Genomic DNA, 23,401 nt, shown 5'->3' with positions numbered 1-23,401 from the left:
TGGCGTTGCGTTGTTATGACGCTGCCTTGAACATGGACAGGACAGATCCATTCTCCGAGTAATTGTCTCGTGCTGATCCGAGTGTCAATACGGTAATGCAGCCTCTCCAACGACCAAGAAAAAAACACTGGAATTGTATTTAATCATCACTTCATGCAACACAAGAGCGTAATCCTCAAAGCCTGAGACTGCACGATACCATCTATGGCTTTCCAAATTACAATATGAAATCTCACCCTTTGTGATGGCTTTTCCTAGTTTTTATTCCTAGACATGGATTTGTCTTCGGTAATTTCATTTTTGTATCGTCAGAGGCAAAAAGAGCTTGCAATCAAAATTAATCAAGTTTTTTTTTTTTTTTACTGAAGAAAATTCAAACATTTTCTTTGTTGCCCGTGCATACCGAAATGACATTCGTGCTTGTGATTAATCGCCGAATGATTTCAACAGTGTTGGAGAATTTGTCTTGAAAATGAGAGAAATTATTTCTTTGACAGAATGAATGATGGGCTTCAATGTCGCTCAACAAGATATTTATGAAAACAAATTGGCATGATCTTAACACAAACTTTGGAGTATCTCTGACTTGAATTCAAGCTTTTAAATAATTAGAAAAAGAAATGAGAAAGAAAATGAACTAGAATTAGATTTCATGGATATCAGAACAGTTTACACTAAGAGGTAAAACTACAATCTAAATCAGCAGCTGAGAGGGGGTGGGTGGGGTGGTGTGGGGGTACTTATGGGGGTACCGTTGAGGAGATGGTGGAGGGGGGGGGGGTATACCAATGGGTGTACTGGTAAGGGGGTGGGGTGTGTGTGTGGGTGAGGTGGGGTACCGATGGGGGTACCGGTAAGGGGGTGGGAGGTGGAGAGTGTGGGTGTGGAGGGGGAGTACCAATTGGGGTACTGGTAAGGGGGTGGGGAGTGTGTGTGTGTGGATGAGGAGGGGGTACCGATGGGGGTACAGGTAAGGGGGTGGGGTATGGGGGGGGGGAGGGTCTCTCTATGGTTTCAAACTCAGGAGACAAGATGGAAGGCTTGTAGTGGAACAACTGTGACCTTAACCAAACAAATATTTTTGACTAGATCTATAACCATCTATGCCTTTTGATGAGATACCCTCAGTGTGGCAGATTTAACAGATAAGTTGACCCACTGTCAAGATATAACAAGATACCAGAGAATTGAATGGAAGTTTAAATGGTACCTACTCCCTAATCAGCTAATCATCCTATTTTATTGTTTCTAAACACCTCTAAATATGCCACACTAATATCCTGGTATCTTATGTTGATACAGAACTATAAACCACAGTGAACACCGAGCCTGACTCATTCACAATCACTGAAGTCAATGCCGATGTTTCTTGCTCCTGCAACTCATCATTCCATCACATCCAAACTTGAGCAATTAATACAAGGAGTAAAACAAAACGTGCTGAAGTCTCAGAAATATATCAGACCTTTACTGGTTTGTTTTCAATACCATAACTTTCCTTTGTAAGATTCTTTGACAATGGACATGTGAAACGTCCTACAAAGGAACCTAATGACAATGTTAATGTGAAATGTCCAACAAAGCAAATGTGAATCAAAGCTTATGACAATGTAAATGTGAAAAATATAATGACAATGTAAATGTATACATCAAACAAAGAAAATGTAAAGCGTTAAGCAATGTAAATGTGAATCGTCAAAATAAAACACTTAATTATGCCATGTAAATGTGAAATGACCTTGACCTCACACCTGATGCCCCATGAAGAAGATCATGGAAACTGATTCTGACAAGATTTCTCTTTTCCACAGGAAGTATGGAGGCTGAGGGCTGTGAATTAAACTATAAACATGTGCATGTCTGTGTTTAATCTGACCCGTCAGCCTGTGATGTTGTTTCCAGTTTGATAAATACAATTTCTACAGATCATCAAACCACAATGATCACTTAAATCTAATCTGATCACGACAAACCACCATGCTTTATCACTCTCTAGAGAAAAACCAAAATGTTGGTAGGGTAAAAAGAGGAAGAAAGAGCCCGTCTGATCCATGACTTATCATGTCCAACAAGCCGACATCTGCTTATGATCAGGCTCGGATGAAATAAAAAGCCTCCAATTTACTGGTAAATCTGACCTCGTGACACGTGCGAATACAACACTTAATATCAAATGGAATTTCAATATGAGCATCCTGCAATTTACAGCAGAAACTTCCGTCCTAGCGGCAGGGTTCTGTGATTAAGCGAGGACTATGTCCCTCTACCTGTATCTGTCACTGGAAATATACTTAGTATATAGCCAAGCTTAATCCATACACGTCTTACAGGGCCACACTCCTCCCCTAATTGGGATTTAAAATGAATTCAGATACACTTGTGATGACGACAAGAAACCTAGTACATCAGTCACAGATAGATTCACTCTGCAAATGTCAATTAACGTCAATTTAGAACCCAGTATAAGGGTAAAGACAAGTCATAATAGAGCAGAAGTATATCACATGACAGTAAATAAGAACCCAGAAATAAACAAAGACTCAAAAAAGTAAGTACATATTACACAAATCATGTTATCTGTATCTATATATTACAGCTGAACCAGTTTATATCAAAGTCCTTAGGGGTATGAAAAATCTATTCAAATTATCCAGATATCAATACATGCATAATCAAGAAGAAAGGCAATGGTAAAGTGTGAACTTGGATTATAATTATTTCAAATTAAGCAGTATTTTGATATTACTAATTTCAAATTAAGTGGGTTCCATTGTAATTACTTAATTTTGACAAGATACAAGTTTCAAAGATATGAATTTCTACCCTTATACAAAATTATCAAGGAATAAAGCACTACATAACCTCAATAATACAGTGAACTTCATCCCTGTGACAGCTATCATTATGTAAAGTACAACACTGAGTCTGGTTTTTATCAAATAAACACAATTCTCTCTACCAGTCAATGATAATGTTTATATTTCAACATTCTGAACAAGATGTTTAATTCATCATACGGTACATAAAAAAGTTAATCATCACCCTGTCGATGGTTCACGGGAATCTTCTGCAGAATTCATCATCAACATTTAATATCACCATAATGAAGATGATAGAATGTTGTGTTAGGATTCTGCCAGATTGCTCAAATCTTAACGGATAATATTAACCCTGTGTGATACAAAAAACAAACATTAGCCAATATATATACATCTGCACCTGTGCTCATCTTCCCTCTTAAATTTTAAAGGCCTCAATTTTAATAGACTGGTTCCGGCCTCAGTTACTTCCCTTTAAAGACTTCTCCAGCATTTGTGTATTTGTCTTTCACAAAAAAATACCAATACCTAGGATCCAAACTCAAGTTCTACCAAACAGAGACATTCAAAGCTATAAATCTCTAGTCTTGGTTAGTTTTCTGATATGTTACATTGTAAGACTGCCATGCTGCATAGTCCTGCTTTATAAACTGAATCATATAAAATTATAGAGTACTCCAGTTAAAATGAGTTTTGATGAAAGTGAGCACAGCAGATGGAAAACAAATTTAAAATTATGGAACTTTTTCCAGATTCACCCAGCATGATCTGCAGGCCAGCCAATTACCTACTAATAGTATAGCTTGGGGAGCTTACAGTTAGATCTGTCACTGTTCAGCAAAACTTTTTTTTTTATTTACAACTTTCATTTTTTTTAATGACCTTCCACCCAACAGAACTCAAACTGTTTCAAATCATGTATAGAGTATAAACCTTATTCTAATTTCAATGAAACTTAATTTTATAAAACATTTGGATCAAGTCACCCTTATTTAATACTGAAAATCTTTTCGGGGATGGAAAAGAAGAATGAATACATCTTGAATGTTGTTTATTTGGGATGGAAAAGAAGAATGAATACTTCTTGAATGTTGTTTATTTGGGATGGAAAAGACGAATGAATACTTCTTGAATGTTGTTAAGATATCGTTACACTCTTTTACCAACTATCTGAAAAATGATCATACCCCACAACGGCCAAATGAATATCTTGAATCCTCAAATATACTTTTCAAATATTTCCTGTAACGATAGACCCTTTTACCAACTGTTTGTCGGTTGTGTGATAGGAAGACTTCTAAGTACTAAGGCATTAATTCTCAGTCAACCCACTTGACCCTTACGATAGATCACTACATAATCAAGTTTTTCTGCTCTTTACAACTCTAATCACCAGCACTTGGTGTCAAAAGCCAGTACAGTTACTGAGTCAGTACATGGTTTGGACTTTCACTCCACAACCATAGATAAAATCCAGCCACTTAGCCTGTTCCCTCAGGAAAAAAAGCCGTTACACAAAAACACATCATACCATTGGTGATGTTGGCTGGGAGACTTGAAGGCCAGTTGTCTCAGGCCTAAGTGCCAACAGGGGTTCGACCTGTTATAATCAAGCATGGCCACTTTGTAGGTGGCAGTGCAGTCTTGTGTTTTACACAAACGCTGAAAAGCGTTATTATAATTTCATGTTCGTCGGATGATGAAACCCGTCTGCGAGACATTCATTCATAAAACGTTGTATGCGCCTGTTCAGAGAAGTTGTCAGAAGATTAGGCTACAAATGTTCTCTAGGGTTTTTACCGGTCCTTTTTTTTTTGGCTACACATTTACAATTGCTGACTTCCGAATTGCAGACTTTATCTGAAGTCGCCACTGGCACCCGTAAGAGGGCACCTATCACCTATAAGCGTCCAATTGTCGCATATTTAGCAATGTAATGCATTACTCGGAAACCTCGGCCGTACTTAATACGACCTCTGTGTTGATAAAAGGTCAAACTTCAATGATTAGTTTTCATTGATTGTTTACTATCAACAATGAAAGCCTACACTCGAAGGACTTTTAAATATTTGTGATGTGTAATAAGCCCCTTATAATGCTTCTATTGTATACCAACAACACACTCGAACACCTTCTAACATTCACTGTACATAAACATCACTGTTACTATTCAACATCGCTTTTTGAACTCAAATACCAAACTATCACATAAAGCTTTGAGATGATATTTTCATTCTGTTGGAATTTTATACCATTATTTGCAATGACTCAAAAATATTAAAAGATTTGTACTAATGTAGATAATGCATTAAGACCACAATTCATCAAACAAACAATATATGTTTTCTTATTCATAACAGAAACAACAGCCATATTAATCTTCATTCCCAAAATTAAGATTTGGGTGAGAGATTTAATAAATGTTAAGATATTGATCTCAGATTATTGTGATTTTAAGTTAATCTGAATTTCTTTGTATGGCATTACCAGTCAACCAACCTTGATATAATTACCATCTAAGTTCTATTCAGAGGAGTCTAAAACATCAACCACTCGATATAACAATACAAGCCCCCTAATGATAGATGACACACACTGGTACAATCTTAACCAATCCTAATTTAATATTTAATTCTAATTCAACATCAATTTTAATATTTTTTCTCATCATTATGACTTTCTGACACGACAATGACACCTTTTCAACTTTCATTTAAAAGGCAAACAAAATACACAGTGCTGATAGCAGGGGTAAAGGAAAGATTTTTGGGTGTCTGATGGGTTGTCTCCCTTGGGTATACTAGGCCCCTACCAGTATCTAATGGCCCCTTTAGTACTTAAACACATGGACTGCCATTCTCTCCACTGTTTCTTCGCCTGTGTCGCATCCTCTGTTTTGTTCGATCCCTATGGAACCGTCAAATTCACAACTCCGTTACAAAACCAAACAGTCAGACGGCAGAAATGGAACTCTCCAATTAAGGAGACCAAGAACTTTGTTAATGGGAATGTAAATTAATTTTGTATCAGTATGGCCAATAATAAGATGGGAGGAACCAAGGAGAGAAGTGATGATGAGATATTTATGAGACAACAGGCATAAGACCCATCAGTACTAGCTAACGTAGTATGTATAATATAGTTATACACGCTAAAACTGTTGTTACGTCAGAATTTACTGTGATGAGTTTTATAAATGCTGCTTTTGAGGCACTGTCTTAGCTTCCATCCTCGGGAATTTATTTATATGTTTTTATCATGTAAAATGTCATGCCATTACTTTTCCATGTAAGAAAGTGTATCATCACGCTATAAGAATATATGAGTTACTGTATTGAATATTACATAGTCAATTAAGGCTAGCTATTTATAGGTATTTATATGAATCTTAACAACAAGCCATTTCAACTTTTAATTCAATTTACAATAAACCACAAATCAAAATTTGAACCTAACAACAAATTATTAGGAACTGTTATATAACCGAAGCCAAAAATAGAAATTACAAGAAAAATATACTTGAGCCAAAACATGAAATTATAAGAAATTGTTCACTCAGGCCAAAACATGAAAACATAAGAAATTGTTCACCCAGGCCAAGAGCAAACAAGCTTAGGGGAACAAGTCAGCCAACCACAAATGATAGTAACCATTACTCACGACAAAATGTAAACAAAAATTTGACTGATATCTAAAACAGCAGTATATTCCCTGAAAGAAAACTAACAATGCTGTGATTGTAAAGCCAGGTGTTGTCCGACATTTAATCCAATATATCAATTCCTAGAAGAAGTAAATATTGCCAGAAAATTGGTTTTAAACGTATTACCCACATGGAGTGTGGGAGGTTAAAAACGCCTGTCTTATATCACATGGTAATTACATTGATGGAGTCCCGAGAGCTTTGTCACCCAGCAGCCGAATCGCACCGTCATTTGGTGGAGAAAGAATCTATAGCCATCTAATTCAATCTGCCGGAATTAGGGGTTGTTGCCTATTGTATTATCGTATACCGCTGAGCTCTAGTATATTTCTGTTTACGAGGACATGAACAACTCTAAAAGGAAGGTTTTTTCTAAGGCATTGTCTGTAGTAAACCTTATCTTTGTAAGTTAAGATTCTATTTGTCGTGTGAAGACAATGTAGACAGTCTCAGTGACATTTATTTCATGCTCTATACAGGAAATTCTATCAGACTTTACAGCTAGTGAAGACAAATGCTCTGTAGTCTTTTTTTTTTTGGTAAAGTGATGAAATGCAGGTGATCCTCATCCAAAAATCTGTTCACCATTAACTTATTCCCCCCTTAAGACACATTTGAACTGAATGCTAGAATAGTTCATTATGAGTTTCCAGGGTTAACCAAGGTAATTAATTGACATAGATTATACTAATACTCTCTTAAAAGATTATATTTGAGCAGACATAGAGCACGGCTGTTATAGAAATCAACAATACATATAGCCATCACACAAAAACTATTTCTGACCTAGGAAAATTACAAAATAGTTAACGATAAATCAAAATTAAACAAGACAGTAAAATGGGTTAATTATCTTTGTTGAAATATAGATTTTTAAATCAAATGTAATCCTATAATATCATAATACATTAAAAATACACAAATTTGAATTTTAAAGAAGAAAAAAATGAAATAAGAAACCTTTTCTTTTATGAAATATTCAATAGATCTTTTGTTAAGTCTTTTATCGCTGAACACATATCAATATCGGGATGGAATATGATTTTTTCCCTAATATCTATTAGATGAAATCAACACCATGTCAGATCTGTAAATAACGAGTTTTTTTTATGTTCACGGCTGACTCACATCGCCTTCCTACTAACCTTAGATGACAGGCATTATAAATATCCGATATCTACAATACACAATGGCTGAGATTAATAGACAATTTCACAGCTATCTATAAGATCTCATGATATATCGCCAATATAACCACACTACAACCAGATAATAATATAGCTTTTATCGGGAAATGCTGCACCTGACAGGCCCTATAAATGACCACGGTAGATCTCTCCTTACATCTAATGGTATACAATTATCGCGGTATTGTAGTCAGCGGGGTAGTGGTTAAAGTGCTAATCTGTGTAATTTTCACGTATCAGGTGTTAAGTTTTAATTCCGTACAGACACAATGACGCATATGAAGGCTCAAATCACAACAAAATAAGTAGAGTCAAAAACCACAAAATTTTCAAATGGTTGCAAAAACCTGAACCACTTAGTAATAATACCATAAGCATAATGTTTTAATTCAAATTAATGATGACCTTATTTCTATTTAAATACTGCAGTAAACGCAGTTGATAAATGAGAATGATATTTATTATTCTGGTTTCATGTTTTTAAAAGTTAACAAAATTGCATTTTTTTTTCCAGACTTAACCACAGGCATGTCATTTTGCATGACATAAGGGAATTAGGGAAAACTTTTGTTAAAAGAAGGGAAGTTCATAAGGGACTGAACAGCTACAGACAAGGAGGCAGACATAAGGGGGGGGGCACATCTGGGGTTAATAGGGGCTAAATAGGTCAACGGATGTTAAAAGGGCATGACAATGTGCTGGTCGGGGTTAATTATTACACAAGGGCCATAGAATTTCCTCTGATGCTCAGATTAAAGACACGAATAGCGAGACTTTACATATCTGTCATAGCACATTACAGTTATATATATTATGTGATCTATGATGACATACAGTCGTCTCGACTCACAAACACGAGGAGATTGGAGTTACCACACAGCTGACAGATGCTAAAATCAATTTCATATTTCAAAGCAAAGGAGAAAATATAGACTGACATTTCTGATGTGTCTAGTACGACCTCAATCGACCAGGCCTTTGTTAGATCATTGGTAAGGATGCTGATAGGAGGTGCGAGGCCGGGGATGTCCTCGCAGATAATAAACGGATCTGTATGGTTCTAATAAACTGTGACTATGATTGGGGCAGACATTCGACCATAAACATCACAGGACAACAATACGTAACCGAAAATAAATCTTCATAATCACAAGAAACTTTTCCGTCCCGAACTTAATTTGAAATGACATGGAGACATTGGTTCGTCTGCTCCTTCCTGCAGTAAAAAACGGGTGGTTACGTCCAAGAAAAAAATTGTCAAAAAAATTATGTGACGATAAAAGCTGGAATTATTGAAGTAGAATTGACAAAGGAACTCTAACAGGGCTAAGTGTTAGATTGTCAATATTGAATCTGCGCGAAATAAATTGCAGCCTTAACAAGATTACGTGGAAATATGGTCCCCAACAGAGCTCCCTGTAACATCGTCTCCACATTTAATGTCGACGGTTAGGTTCTCCGTCAAGATACAAAGTGTCACACAGCGAGTCCACCGACAATTTTATGACCAAGAGCTGCTGCACTTCAATTTCCACACAAGATCTAAACCCTTTACAGGTATTTTGTTTCATTATGGAGATAAAAATGGTCACAATGTCAGCAGGTGGGCTGATTTATTCAAGTGCTGGCTGCTTTTTCAATTATTTTTGATAATTAACGCTAACATACAGGTACATAGTTTATAATTTGTGGTCCATCCACTGAAGTACGCAGATGTGATCAGACCCATCACTTAAGTTGGCGAGACAGAGTCATGGAGGTGATAAACCAGTAACTAACTTACATAGACTTTATATTCTTGCCGGCTACTTTTATATCTAAACTATAATAATCTTATCTTTCAAAAACATTTTTTAAATAAATTTCAATCATTTCTTAATAATTTTGTGTAGATTCCAAGTTATATATTGATTTACACACTGAAATAAAGCATGAATTTGACACTGATCCATTCTTTGTGTGGGTTTACTTTACTTTCTTTAATTTCACAACAATCAGTCCAAGGAAAGGTAGCTAGCAACACTGAGCAGAACTGTAGACTTAATCAGCATAAGTATAAGCTAGAGTGACGTCAGTCAGCATAAATGTCCGTCATCAATAAATACTGATTAATCAATCACACTTTATACAAGATGGATTCATTTCGAATTCTTTTAAATTCAACACAAAGCTATGAACCGTATGATACAAGCATCAACACAATTAGTTTTCTTAATTAAAGCAACTTAATTAGTCATTAACATTTGCAAATAGCATAAAAACAAAACATTGAAGATAACAGTTTCGACTTACAATGGCATCGAAATATTCATTGAATACGAAATATTGCTGTAAAATAAACATTGGGCTGATATGATTAACCAGATATGGTACAACACATGATTTGTTATACAAATACACTTACAGTATGATCAAATCGAAACAATTAATTTTCTCTTTGTTTCTGCCTTTCTGATTGGCCTATTTATTTTTTTCATTCCATGATAAAAAAAAAATCAGAGAATGGCGCGGAAACCCATCGCTATTGTGACGTCACAATAGAAACATTGACGTAGCTAATTGATTTGGAAAAAATAATCCCTTGGAAAAAAGCAATGGAATCGTTCGTGTAAACGTATTTCATTTTATAAAGTAGCCTGGAAAATTAATTATAAGCATTGAAGTCACTATTTTTTAATTTCATCGGGTTATGAAATAAATTTTGAAAATAAATAAATAAAAAATTTTGCTACACTGATTCACACAGTTCGCAAACAAAATTTCTTTTATACCTCGATGAAATTGAAAAATAGTGACTTCAATGCTTAAATACATAATGAGGCTTTGCTTAGTTTGCAGCACTAACATCTAGTTTATAGCCTGGCCCAAATCGTTCAGCTCATATATTTCAGTTTTAGTACCACTCATAGTTTGATTTTAAAGCTTGCTTTAACGTTTATTCAATACCTTTCTCATACTGTACACAACATTTCTGTGTATATTTATCAATATTTATATCTATATACACTCTCACTATAAGTAAAATTGTAAACCATCTAACTTCCATGGCAACTTAATTCTGTGATTTCGTGCATAACATTTTTTTCATAGCAATTTTACATAATATGGTTCTACTGCACGTATGCCTAGCATTTTTTTGTGATGATTAAATTTTGCAATTTCTACTTGCCCATAACATTGAATTGCACTCAAAAAGTAGTCGGTATATATAGTAAACAAGCTGATATCAGACTAAAAGTAGCATTAAATATATGACCCTTATGATATGTTTAATTTGACAAGGAGACATCACTTATATTGTGTAGCCAGTTATTTTTGAGGAGATATTTACACAAGTTCGTGGTACAAAGCAATGATCACGAAAATTTAATACGCTATATATCTAGATATAGTTGAATCAGACATATACACTAAAAGTTTGATTGTGAAAATTTAAAACTGCTATAATCTAATTTACTAGTTTTTTGTTTAATTTGTTGAAATATTGACCTGCGGAAATAAATGGCTACACAGTTTGACAGGAGATGTTGATTGGGTTTTCTCCAAGAGATGTAAATACTATATTTAGGAATTGTGGACAAATACATCCGGTGTAAACAAAGAGTACTTACCCGTCGCACCATCAGAGTATTATCATCATCTTCGTCCCTCCTTGAATCTGTCTGTCTTCCAAGTCCTCTTCCTGCGATAGGGTCAGGGACATCTATTAATATAATATTAATAATAATATTAATATTAGGTACATTCTTTTAAATTATTTACCTTCTAAAAATTGCTTGCTTTATGATGCAACAGATCCAAGAGGGATCTTGGTGCTCACCATCAAAAGATGTTAGTCATAGGAAAGAAAAATCATTTTTCTGCTTTTACATACATCCAGAGCAAAATTTCTATATAATTGTACAACATCAAGACATTTAAATTGTCAACAATTTAATATGGCCATAATCAGCCAATTCAATATGGCCATAATCAGCCAATTCAATATGGCCATAATCAGCTAATTTAATATGACCATAATCAGCCAATTTAATTTGGCCATAATCAGCCAATTTAATATGGCCATAATCAGCCAATTTAATATGGCCATAATCAGCCAATTTAATATGGCCATAATCAGCCAATTCAATATGGCCATAATCAGCCAATTCAATATGGCCATAATCAGCCAATTCAATATGGCCATAATCAGCCAATTCAATATGGCCATAATCAGCCAATTTAATATGGCCATAATCAGCCAATTCAATATGGCCATAATCAGCCAATTTAATTTGGCCATAATCAGCCAATTCAATATGACCATAATCAGCCAATTCAATATGGCCATAATCAGCCAATTTAATTTGGCCATAATCAGCCAATTCAATATGGCCATAATCAGCCAATTCAATATGGCCATAATCAGCCAATTTAATATGGCCATAATCAGCCAATTCAATATGGCCATAATCAGCCAATTTAATTTGGCCATAATCAGCCAATTCAATATGACCATAATCAGCCAATTCAATAATGGCCATAATCAGCCAATTTAATTTGGCCATAATCAGCCAATTCAATATGGCCATAATCAGCCAATTCAATATGGCCATAATCAGCCAATTTAATATGGCCATAATCAGCCAATTCAATATGGCCATAATCAGCCAATTTAATTTGGCCATAATCAGCCAATTCAATATGGCCATAATCAGCCAATTTAATTTGGCCATAATCAGCCAATTCAATATGGCCATAATCAGCCAATTCAATATGGCCATAATCAGCCAATTTAATATGGCCATAATCAGCCAATTCAATATGGCTATAATCAGCATAATCAGCCAATTCAATATGGCCATAATCAGCCAATTCAATATGGCTATAATCAGCATAATCAGCCAATTCAATATGGCCATAATCAGCCAATTTAATATGGCCATAATCAGCCAATTTAATATGGCCATAATCAGCCAATTTAATATGGCCATAATCAGCCAATTCAATATGGCCATAATCAGCCAATTCAATATGGCTATAATCAGCCAATTTAATATGGCCATAATCAGCCAATTTAATATGGCCATAATCAGCCAATTTAATATGGCCATAATCAGCCAATTCAATATGGCCATAATCAGCCAATTTAATATGGCCATAATCAGCCAATTTAATATGGCCATAATCAGCCAATTTAATATGGCCATAATCAGCCAATTTAATATGGCCATAATCAGCCAATTCAATATGGCCATAATCAGCCAATTTAATTTGGCCATAATCAGCCAATTTAATATGGCCATAATCAGCCAATTCAATATGGCCACAATCAGCCAATTCAATATGGCCATAATCAGCCAATTCAATATGGCCATAATCAGCCAATTTAATATGGCCATAATCAGCCAATTTAATATGGCCATAATCAGCCAATTTAATATGGCCATAATCAGCCAATTCAATATGGCCATAATCAGCCAATTTAATATGGCTATAATCAGCCAATTTAATATGGCCATAATCAGCCAATTTAATATGGCCATAATCAGCCAATTTAATATGACTATAATCAGCCAATTTAATATGGCTATAATCAGCCAATTTAAGTCTGAATTTGCTCAAAAATGGATGTGATAAATATGAACCAATTGTAGCGGATCTACAAAGTCAAATTGAAAAGGATTGATTTGCCTATCATCACAAGATTGAGGTGGTAGTAGGTGGCAAGGGAGATAACTCTTTCATAAATAATATCATGTTGCAGAAAAAGATGTCGACCTTGGATGATTTGATGCCGAGATACCTACCATCGTGGACCACCATTGATTGTAGTGTTTCTAAAGTGTCTTGATTAAATCCGCCGGTGGGCCTGTAACGAGATCAACAGAAGTCTTAGTGTGAGGGGGTGTAAATGTATCCATATTTATGAACAATAATAATCTTAAAATTTGTTCCTAGATTTCAAAATTTGTTCAAAGGAATGGCAGGAGAGGTTTTTCTTAATATCAAATCTCCAAATGTAAAAGCTTTGCAATATAACAGATAATAACCATTACATTTTTAGAACAATGAATGACAAATTGATTTTAAACTTTTATCATTTCTCCAAATAATCATTACGGTAATTCAAGGTTCTTTTTTCAGGTCTTTTACTGGATCTGTGACAAATAATTTGGACCAGACAATTTTATTTATGACTGATGTTCATTCAGAATGTTTGTAAATCCTTTCTAATATATATGATCTGGAATTCACCTTTTTTTTCTAGATCTACGACCTTGATCACCACCTGGACCTTTTCTTTTTTTATAAATCTGTAGCCTTGACCTGGCCATACTTACATAGGTCTGGCAGGCTCTGAAGCCAGTAATGTACCATCTCTGTTGACTGTGTTGTCTTCTTCCTCCTCCTCTTCGTCGTCCTCATCATCGACCACAATCACCTTTTGGGCTCGTCTCTCCTCCGCCCCACCTAACTCGTTCAGCTGAGCAGCGAGGGCATCAAGGTCCTGTCAAGATAGAATTAGGCATACACATGTCTTATAAAACCTTGATTTGTTTTACATTGAAATCGATAATTACCTGCATACTGAAAAGCATTCTAAGCACACATTCTATCAGCTCTAACTATTTCGAATTCTTTATATCCACGATAGTTTGGATTTAAACATTAACGAAACATTTGACTAAAATAACTCAAAAAGTCTGGCACTCAGACTCTATCCATTTCAAATCTTATCAAACAAATTCAAATTACTACTAACCAATCATTTGATTACCTAAGTTAAGTTTGCCATCCAAAGTCATGTCACAATGTCAAACCACCACAGAAAGTCTAGTCCCCCAAAAAAGTCTACTGATCCAAGATATATGGTCATTTACCTTAATTCATCAAAAATCTGCTCATAAAAACGCAATCATGTTGTGTAACCTTAGATACATTAAACCTCCCAACATTTGACGTCCATCAGTCTATCCATGCTTAATCTACTCCACAAATTATACTTACCAAACACTGTTGCCATGCCAACTGTTGTCACCGGATTAACAAAATTGTTAGCACACAAAAAATAGAAAGATATTTTAGGCAGAAAGTCGACAGAATGTGAGATCAGTATAAAGGACAGGGAAAGGGGATTGTAATCTTGTACAACGTATTCTCATAATTGTAATCTTGTACAACGTATTCTCATAATTGTAATCTTGTACAATGTATTCTCATAATTGTAATCTTGTACAATGTATTCTCATAATTGTAATCTTGTACAATGTATTCTCATAAGTGTAATCTTGTACAATATATTCTCATAATTGTAATCTTGTACAATGTATTCTCATAATTGTAATCTTGTACAATGTATTCTCATAATTGTTATCTTGTACAATGTATTCTCATAATTGTAATCTTGTACAATGTATTCTCAATTTCTCATAATTGTAATCTTGTACAATGTATTCTCAAAATTGTAATCTTGTACAATGTATTCTCATAATTGTAATCTTGTACAATGTATTCTCATTATTGTAATCTTGTACAATGTATTCTCATAATTGTAATCTTGTACAATGTATTCTCATAATTGTAATCTTGTACAATGTATTCTCATAATTGTAATCTTGTACACTGTATTCTCATAATTGTAATCTTGTACAATGTATTCTCATAAGTGTAATCTTGTACACTGTATTCTCATAATTGTAATCTTGTACAATGTATTCTCATAATTGTAATCTCGTACAATGTATTCTCATAATTGTAATCTCGTACAATATATTCTCATAATTATAATCTTGTACAATGTATTCTCATAATTGTAATCTTGTTCAATGTACTCTCATAATAGTAATCTTGTACAATGTATTCTCATATTTGTAATCTTGTACAATGTATTCTCATAATTGTAATCTTGTTCATTGTATTCTCATAATTGTAATCTTGTATAATGTATTCTCATAATTGTAATCTTGTACAACGTATTCTCATAATTGTAATCTTGTACCATGTATTCTCATAATTGTAATCTTGTATAATGTATTCTCATAATTGTAATCTTGTACAATGTATTCTCATAATTGTAATCTTGTACAATGTATTCTCATAAGTGTAATCTTGTACAATGTATTCTCATAATTGTAATCTTGTACAATGTATTCTCATAATTGTAATCTTGTTCATTGTATTCTCATAATTGTAATCTTGTACAATGTATTCTCATAATTCTAATCTTGTACAATGTATTCTCATAATTGTAATATTGTACAATGTATTCTCATAATTGTAATCTTGTTCATTGTATTCTCATAATTGTAATCTTGTACACTGTATTCTCATAATTGTAATCTTGTATAATGTATTCTCATAATTGTAATCTTGTATAATGTATTCTCATAATTGTAAACTTGTACAATGTATTCTCATAAGTGTAATCTTGTATAATGTATTCTCATAATTGTAATCTTGTATAATGTATTCTCATAATTGTAAACTTGTACAATGTATTCTCATAAGTGTAATCTTGTACAATGTATTCTCATATACAGTGAAAAGGTTTTGTCTATTTTTCATAACTGTTTTTTCTTATCCTCGATTACCCAGAGTTATGACCACACACATTCTCTTCTTGATCATTGATCTCTTGAAGAAAACTTGTATTCGCTCTATTGAAGCTATATAAATGCCCCCATCCCATGGCTTTACCATTGTTTTACAACATGTGATGCCACGAACATCAGCATTGTATATATCCAATATTACATTAAATTTGTGAGTCTTTTACATGTAAATCACGACATAATAATGTGTCTCAAATATCAAAATGCTTACTGTAACAGCATAATGTGTCATGAGTGCAAAAAGAGTTAAAATATGGCTAACATTTGTTTGTCCACAACTTAAATTTTGGTTCACTAATAAGCATACCCCTTTGTTACAATTTCTTAAGCACCCTGGAAGCTAATAACAGCGAATATGGTGATACCCTCTGAATTTTGAGTGATACAAGGAAACAAGAATACATAAACCCCAGTATATATTTCAGTTGTACAGACTATCATCAAAAATTGTAACCGACTCATTAACTTACCTCAGGTTTCTGAACAGGACCTCGGAAACCCTGACCTCTTGGATCGCCATGACCGTGTTTTGAACTTTGTGGCCTGTTGTCTTGAACTACTGAAACAAGACCATGGCAATAAATACAAGCACTGTAAAGTATAACAGTATTAACATCATCAATGATCAAGGTTTTCAGAAATACCTTTATTTCAAGAACATTTCAGATATAATTGTGGTTTATCCTATATCATCTCCAACATTTATGAAAATTTTATTTTGTAAAGAAGTTTGATGCCCAAGGACATTAGAAAAAAGATTTCTAAGAAAGAACACTTTTCTTTCAAAGGAAGAAAAGGTTAGATAAACATGACACAAAAATACCCAGTATTCCTAGTATTAAGTGGTAGACTTATCTCAACTAGAACTGTCATCCAGGCCAAATTATAAAGGGAGAATGGGGAGGGGGGAGGTAGTAATTTGTCCCAAATATAAATTACACACATCTTAACTATAAGGATTATTGCCACCATGTTTCATTGAAACCTCTACAGTAGCTCAGGAGGAGTAGTTGTTTAATTGTTTGTAACAAAGGGGCATAACTCTTAAAAACGCGAAGTAGACGGTCAATAGTACATGTTGTGTCCACACAAGGACAACCTGAATCCAGTATACCCATCCCCACCCCCATCCCTACCCCCCCCCCTCCCCTAATTTGTTGTGGGATTATCATTATCAGTTCAAAACTTAATCTTGAGAACCATGCTGATAGTCAGTGACACATTGCAAATGGTAGGAAATTAGCACAGCAACAGATAGTGAAATCAAGATAATAGTCAGCAAACCGATCAATAAGAGTGAAATCAATATCATCACCAACATATGGTTAAAATCACCACAATGTTACAGGGAAAAGGAACTGACAGCCTTACTTTTCCTAATCAACCATATTATTGTTCTCCTTAGATAAAAATCCACATTGAACATTTGAATTCTTCACTGATTACATCAGTTCTGACTAGTATATATTCACATGTGTTTCTTATTTATGTAAAATTCAACTTTGAATAATTGCTATCTCTTAGCTGTATGCTATTTAACTAGTTCAAAGAATAAAGATCTAAATATGAAACACCACTCAATTTTATAATTGGGTAATTGTAGCAAAATTTAAAAATTGTATCAAAAGAATTTCTAATCCCATTAAGTGAACAGAATACATGATTTCTTCATTTTTTCTTAATTAAATGAACTCAATTTTCTTTCTATAGTAAAATATAAGGTCAATCATATTCTAAATCTAACCCATACACATATCAGCATGCAGAAGTTGATATAGGGGAAGGCATTCAGTATTTATTAGAGGCATTCACAATTATCATTCAATTTATATAGGAATGAAGCGAATATGTGCTTCATGTATATAATATATATAACATGCAAACCCAACAACCATCATATATATTCATAAGCACTGGTATAAATGTAAATGCAGGGAGCATTATCTTGATAAAAACTAAATGATACACATAGAAAAGTGTACCGCAAAAATAAAAATCCTACCATTTTTAAATGGCTAATACCACAAGGCAAAAAGCAATATAATAGGCTATATATGTTTCTATCAAAGGGGCATCAACATAAAATTTACATAAAATCACTAAAATAAAACAATGATTAACATAAATGAATAGCACAGGCCCAATAGCATGTTGCTCATTGCTATTCCACCAAGGTCTAGTACCAACAACTAGGAAATGCTACCTAATGATGGACTCAACATATACCGGAAAGCACAATTCATGTTTATATTCAGAATACTAAAATACAAAACTATTTTATAAAGCTGTCTTTTAATTATATAAAAGTGTCATTCCATATTTAAAAAAAAAAAAAAAAAAAATTAAAATTACCACAACCAATACACATTAGATACCATTCTAATGACCCAGAAGTTCCCCATGCATCCAAAAATGGTAAAGAGTTGTCTCCCTTTTAGCTCTCATCAATTTGCTGTGATTTTCACTTAAAAAATAATTTGGTATATTCTGTTGCCATAATTCACACCCAAGCAGCATACATCAGGTTTTTTCTTTACCTATGCTATTTTTCGGCGCGTTGATTTTTTCATTGATTCGCAAGGTATTGTTATGGTTACGAAAATTTGATCCATAAACAATTAAGATATGGATTACAAGTGTAATATAATTATGCTCTTATAGCCAATGTGCAAAACTCAATTTTCTTTTTTAGTCCAAATCTATAATGTTTTAACACACAAAATAACTGGCTATAAAGTGTCATTTATTGTTCTATCTACAATTTAAGTTATATATGGATGGTCCCTGTTTCACAAACATTCCTTAAAGGCCCACTACCTTTCCGGAGCAAAATTTAAAGGTTTCTTAAAAACATTTATAACAAAAGAATATATATATCGATGGCTTAAGATGAGGTTACAACACCAAAAATATGCAAGATTTCCTGTTTAATGTACGATAACAGGGGAGATTCATTTCGCTGTTTTGTCGTCTGGTGCAGTGATAGTCAACTACCGAGCGGCATTGAGGACGACGGCGGGAAACATAAAACGACCCGCGTTATAAAAATTAACATTTTATTTCTTCTAATTAAACAGTTCTGAAGGCGATGATAAGTGTGCTAGTAAACGTATAGTTAATAACTTCTGCGACTCTACAAAATTATTGATCTCGTTTTACATTCCTATTTTCAAAATTAAAAGCCGTTTCGGAAAGGTAGTGGCCCTTTAACTTTAGGGAATTTCTTTACTTAAAATTCTCCATAGGAAACCATTACAGATTTTAAGGAAAGCTCCCTAACTACTCCCTAACTAAATTATTTTTCCTTTATAATTTCCGTAATGTTTTCTATATGGGAATATTAAGTTTAGGAAATTCTGTAAAGTTAATGAATATTCCTGACACTGTTTCCAGGCTTACTCTCTGCAGATAATCACAGAAAAATAATGAGAGCTTTTACTGTAAAGTGAAACCAAACCACTAAGCCAACTGCATATAGATACACTGAAAAGCTAATTATAGCTGTGACGGGGGGATCAAACCGGGGAGGGAATCTAATCTGTGCAATCAGTCACCTTCATTATCATCATCATCATTTTCCTCATCATCCTCATCCTCCTCTTCTAGAAGAAAGGAATGTCAAAACAGAGCATGAGGTCAGAGGTTAATTGTAGCCAATAGAAATGCGTTCGTTATCATACACATATATAAATACATAGGTCAAGGTTATTATATGTAACACACAAAGTTCACACTCGGCCACAGCGGTCATCCAAAGGATGCAATTTGTGAAATCGTAGCTTTTATTATAGTTATATCATAAAAAAAGCCAAGCTCAAATATTGTCAGGGTTTGGTTCATGCCTAGTACTTTATAAGTGAAATGATAGTTTAATAATAGTATTTATGTTAAATAAATTCCATGTGATTACATGCAAGTATAATTTAACTTTTTATTTTCCGATGGATTTTTGACATATTTTTCTCATTAGACACTCAGGAGGTTTGAGATTTTTATAATGGGATCAAGTAAAACAAGTCCTTACCAAAATCATACAAAAAAAGTCATTTAAGTTATAAAAGGAAGCAGTGTGTGAGATGAGGTTTGAACTGTGATAATGGTTCTCACATATATTTATAAACGAGATGAAATCCCTGTTACAGAACTTAACAGTATTATGAGTCATAATTGTATCAATCATCATTGAAATCTTCCAAGGAACAAAGCAGCAATAAGAAGAAAGTTTATTAATTAGTACCCTGTATGATGTAAACAACATGCTAATCATATAAAAAAATTCACACCATGCGAAAGAGTTATAACTGGGACTAATGATGGCTTTATTTTTGCAAAATTATGCCTATAAAAGTAATTTTTGTATCAGAAACAAAATATTGTAACTTTCAAAAGTTTTCAAGATTTAACAGTTTTTCATATATTATACTTGAGCCAGATTGATTCTAATCCAACTTTCCTGTACAGACTTCATGGAGGGAGGTCCGTCATCATCTCTGTGAATTCAGTGTTATTCGCCTTTATATGCAGGAGTTTGATGTTTCAGTATGAAGAATTTTCTTGAAAAAATCTTTAAAAACATTCCGGAAAATTATTGTATGACTTTTAAGGATCAACATCTATTTACAAGAGCAGATAATTCCCTATTTTGAAAATGGCAGCCATGTTGAATGTTAGAGATAGACCCTACACTTACCTATATACTGGGACTGTTTAGGGACTTGTTTAGGCATTTGCTGTACGGCGGGGATAGGCTGAGCCTGGAAATGACTGGAGACTGGCCAAGCCTGATGGGAGGATGGAGGGCGGTGCTGGCCCCCATGTGGGGCCCCACGATTCTGTTGCTGGGGATGGCCATGGTGACCTTGAGGATGATGATGACCTTGGTGATGATGATGACCTTGACCATGACGATGGTCCTTGTGCTGCTTGGCTTGTTGCTGAGGCGGGGGTCGTGCATTGGGCTGGCGGCCTTCTCGTTGTTGGATAAGTTGGAAGTTCCTTTTTAATGTTGATTCACCAGGTATTTGTAATATTGAACTGTGAAGAAAAAGTTGTTGCTATAAACAATTCCTCGGTTAAAAATACTTAATAAATTAAGTTTTAAACGAAGGTTGAGAAAGCATGAACTAAATATTGACATTTATGCAAGAGTTTTGAATTCATATTTGCATGCAACTTTCAAAATAACACTTATGAAATATTGGGAATATTTTCACTGCTATATGATGTTGGTAAACCTTACACAGGTTGACAAAACTTAGTTCCTCCTCATGGCCATTCAGTAATTGTATATTACCTTGGTTCACCAGGCATAGCATTCTCCTCCTCTTCTTCATTATCACTGCCTTCATATTCGTATTCTGTATCGTGATCGTCAACTACAAATTTTATTTTATGTATATTACACATCAACTTATTTCAACATTATAATGGAAATTACAACAAACCTTAAATGATTAAACAGCAAATTTGAAATTATTACTGTAATTGTACTTATTTTACAGCAAATTTGAAATTATTACCGTAAGTGTACATATTTCACAGCAAATTTGAACTCATTTGTTATCAGTATCTGGTTTATAAAACTGTAATGGTATATTTATAATTGAGCTGACCTGTTCAAGAGTGTTTGTGAGCAAAATTTGATTGCCATAGTAAGTTTACAATATCATTATTCCATTTCATTTTTTTTTTATTTATGCATATATCAGCATTGAGCTAGACAAACACCTTTATTCATATCATCACAGCTATCTACGTACCACGTTTGTTCTTTTTGTGTCTGTCGATGTGATCTTTGAGCTGTATGCGTACTTGTCTTTCTGTTGGCTGGTCTTTTATAAATGTGTGCTTTAAAAGTTGTTCTGTGTTGGGTCTCTGTGTGTAATCTTTCATTAAGCAAGTCTCTACAAAGTTTGAAAATCTAGACGACCTGTTGAAACAGAAGTCAAGCATCAAGTCTGAGATATAGTCAAAGTAGAATGGCATAAACACATTTTTAATTTTGAAAACATAAACATTCATTTACACCAAAAAGAACAAAAATTTTAGTTTTTAAAATTCCATTTTCTACCAAACCTGTTATATACTGATGACTACTCGCACAAAATTTCTGAAACAAATTTAACTTGAAGCCTTTGAGATGCTCTGGATGGCAAGTGACCAATTTCTCCAGTGTTTCAAAATGAAGAAACCAGTAACAGTTAGTACTTGGAGACAGGACCTCAAAAATACCTAAAAAAATGAATTCACAATAATGGATTCACCGACAGCACAAAAAGGGATTAGAGTCTTACCATTTGGATGACTTTAATCTAGGAGGTTGATTTCTTGGTATGAGAAACAAGGCCCTCATAGGATGCATATCACAGAGAGCTTTAAAAACAAGAAACACAACGCTGACTTTCATATAGAAGATTATAGGGTTCTTATAGATATGAAACACTCATATTGTACACACTTCCATTGTTTTTTGTGGTAGATATGTCAACAGGATTATAAATGTAACAAAATTTGTTTTTTACACTTACTATCACACCATAAGTTCTGATTGCATGAAATCAATATCATGACCGCAAGATATAAATGAACAAAGCTGCAAAAATCTTTAATTTCAATGTATTCTGTTGATCTAAATTTTGTGTTTTAGAATTGAAACTTACGTGGTTTACCCTCAGCACATTCAATAGATGTAATTCCTAAGGACCACAGGTCACTCTGAAATCAACAAACAATTCAAATTACATGTACAACCATATATATACACTAGGCAATAGATGTAATTCCTAAGGCCCACAGGTCACTCTGAAATCAACAAACAATTCAAATTACATGTACGACCATATATATACACTAGGCAATAAGAAGTATCTTTGAGTCAAAAGGTTTTTTTGTGGGAGAAGGGGGGTGATCATTACTTTCATCTGTTTCACAAAAATTATGTGAACTTAATTTTCATGGTTGATGATATTCATTATTATATAGAAATTCCCTATTCATTAAAATTTACAGAGCTCCTAGTATTCCTAAATGAACAGTATTGACATGGAAGGTTAAACAAAATACACATACTCTCAATGCTGTAACATATCATCAATATTG

The 23,401-nt window shown here is 33.9% G+C and overlaps 1 protein-coding gene across 9 annotated transcripts in view; it reads right to left on the bottom strand.

Moving 5' to 3' along the window:
- Window positions 1-23,401, bottom strand: part of LOC138307432 (serine/threonine-protein kinase mig-15-like) — a 90,186-nt gene that overhangs the window by 53,502 nt on the left and 13,283 nt on the right. For 5 of the 9 annotated variants that reach the window (XM_069248178.1, XM_069248183.1, XM_069248187.1 and 2 more), the window contains exons 11-21: window positions 22,963-23,017; window positions 22,597-22,675; window positions 22,063-22,232; window positions 21,597-21,678; window positions 20,994-21,337; window positions 19,858-19,905; window positions 16,774-16,862; window positions 14,033-14,199; window positions 13,499-13,560; window positions 11,321-11,412; window positions 10,002-10,037 (exon numbers count right to left, since the gene is read on the bottom strand). In XM_069248178.1, the coding sequence (XP_069104279.1) occupies window positions 10,002-10,037; window positions 11,321-11,412; window positions 13,499-13,560; window positions 14,033-14,199; window positions 16,774-16,862; window positions 19,858-19,905; window positions 20,994-21,337; window positions 21,597-21,678; window positions 22,063-22,232; window positions 22,597-22,675; window positions 22,963-23,017 (1,224 nt within the window). The remainder of the gene's footprint in view (window positions 1-10,001; window positions 10,038-11,320; window positions 11,413-13,498; window positions 13,561-14,032; window positions 14,200-16,773; window positions 16,863-19,857; window positions 19,906-20,993; window positions 21,338-21,596; window positions 21,679-22,062; window positions 22,233-22,596; window positions 22,676-22,962; window positions 23,018-23,401) is intronic. The other 4 variants (XM_069248179.1, XM_069248182.1, XM_069248184.1 and 1 more) reach the window with 4 other exon arrangements.

The sequence above is a fragment of the Argopecten irradians genome, chromosome 14, assembly GCF_041381155.1.
Source record: "Argopecten irradians isolate NY chromosome 14, Ai_NY, whole genome shotgun sequence".
NCBI classification, from domain to species: Eukaryota; Metazoa; Mollusca; class Bivalvia; order Pectinida; family Pectinidae; genus Argopecten; species Argopecten irradians.
This window is presented reverse-complemented; position numbering and strand designations above follow the sequence as displayed.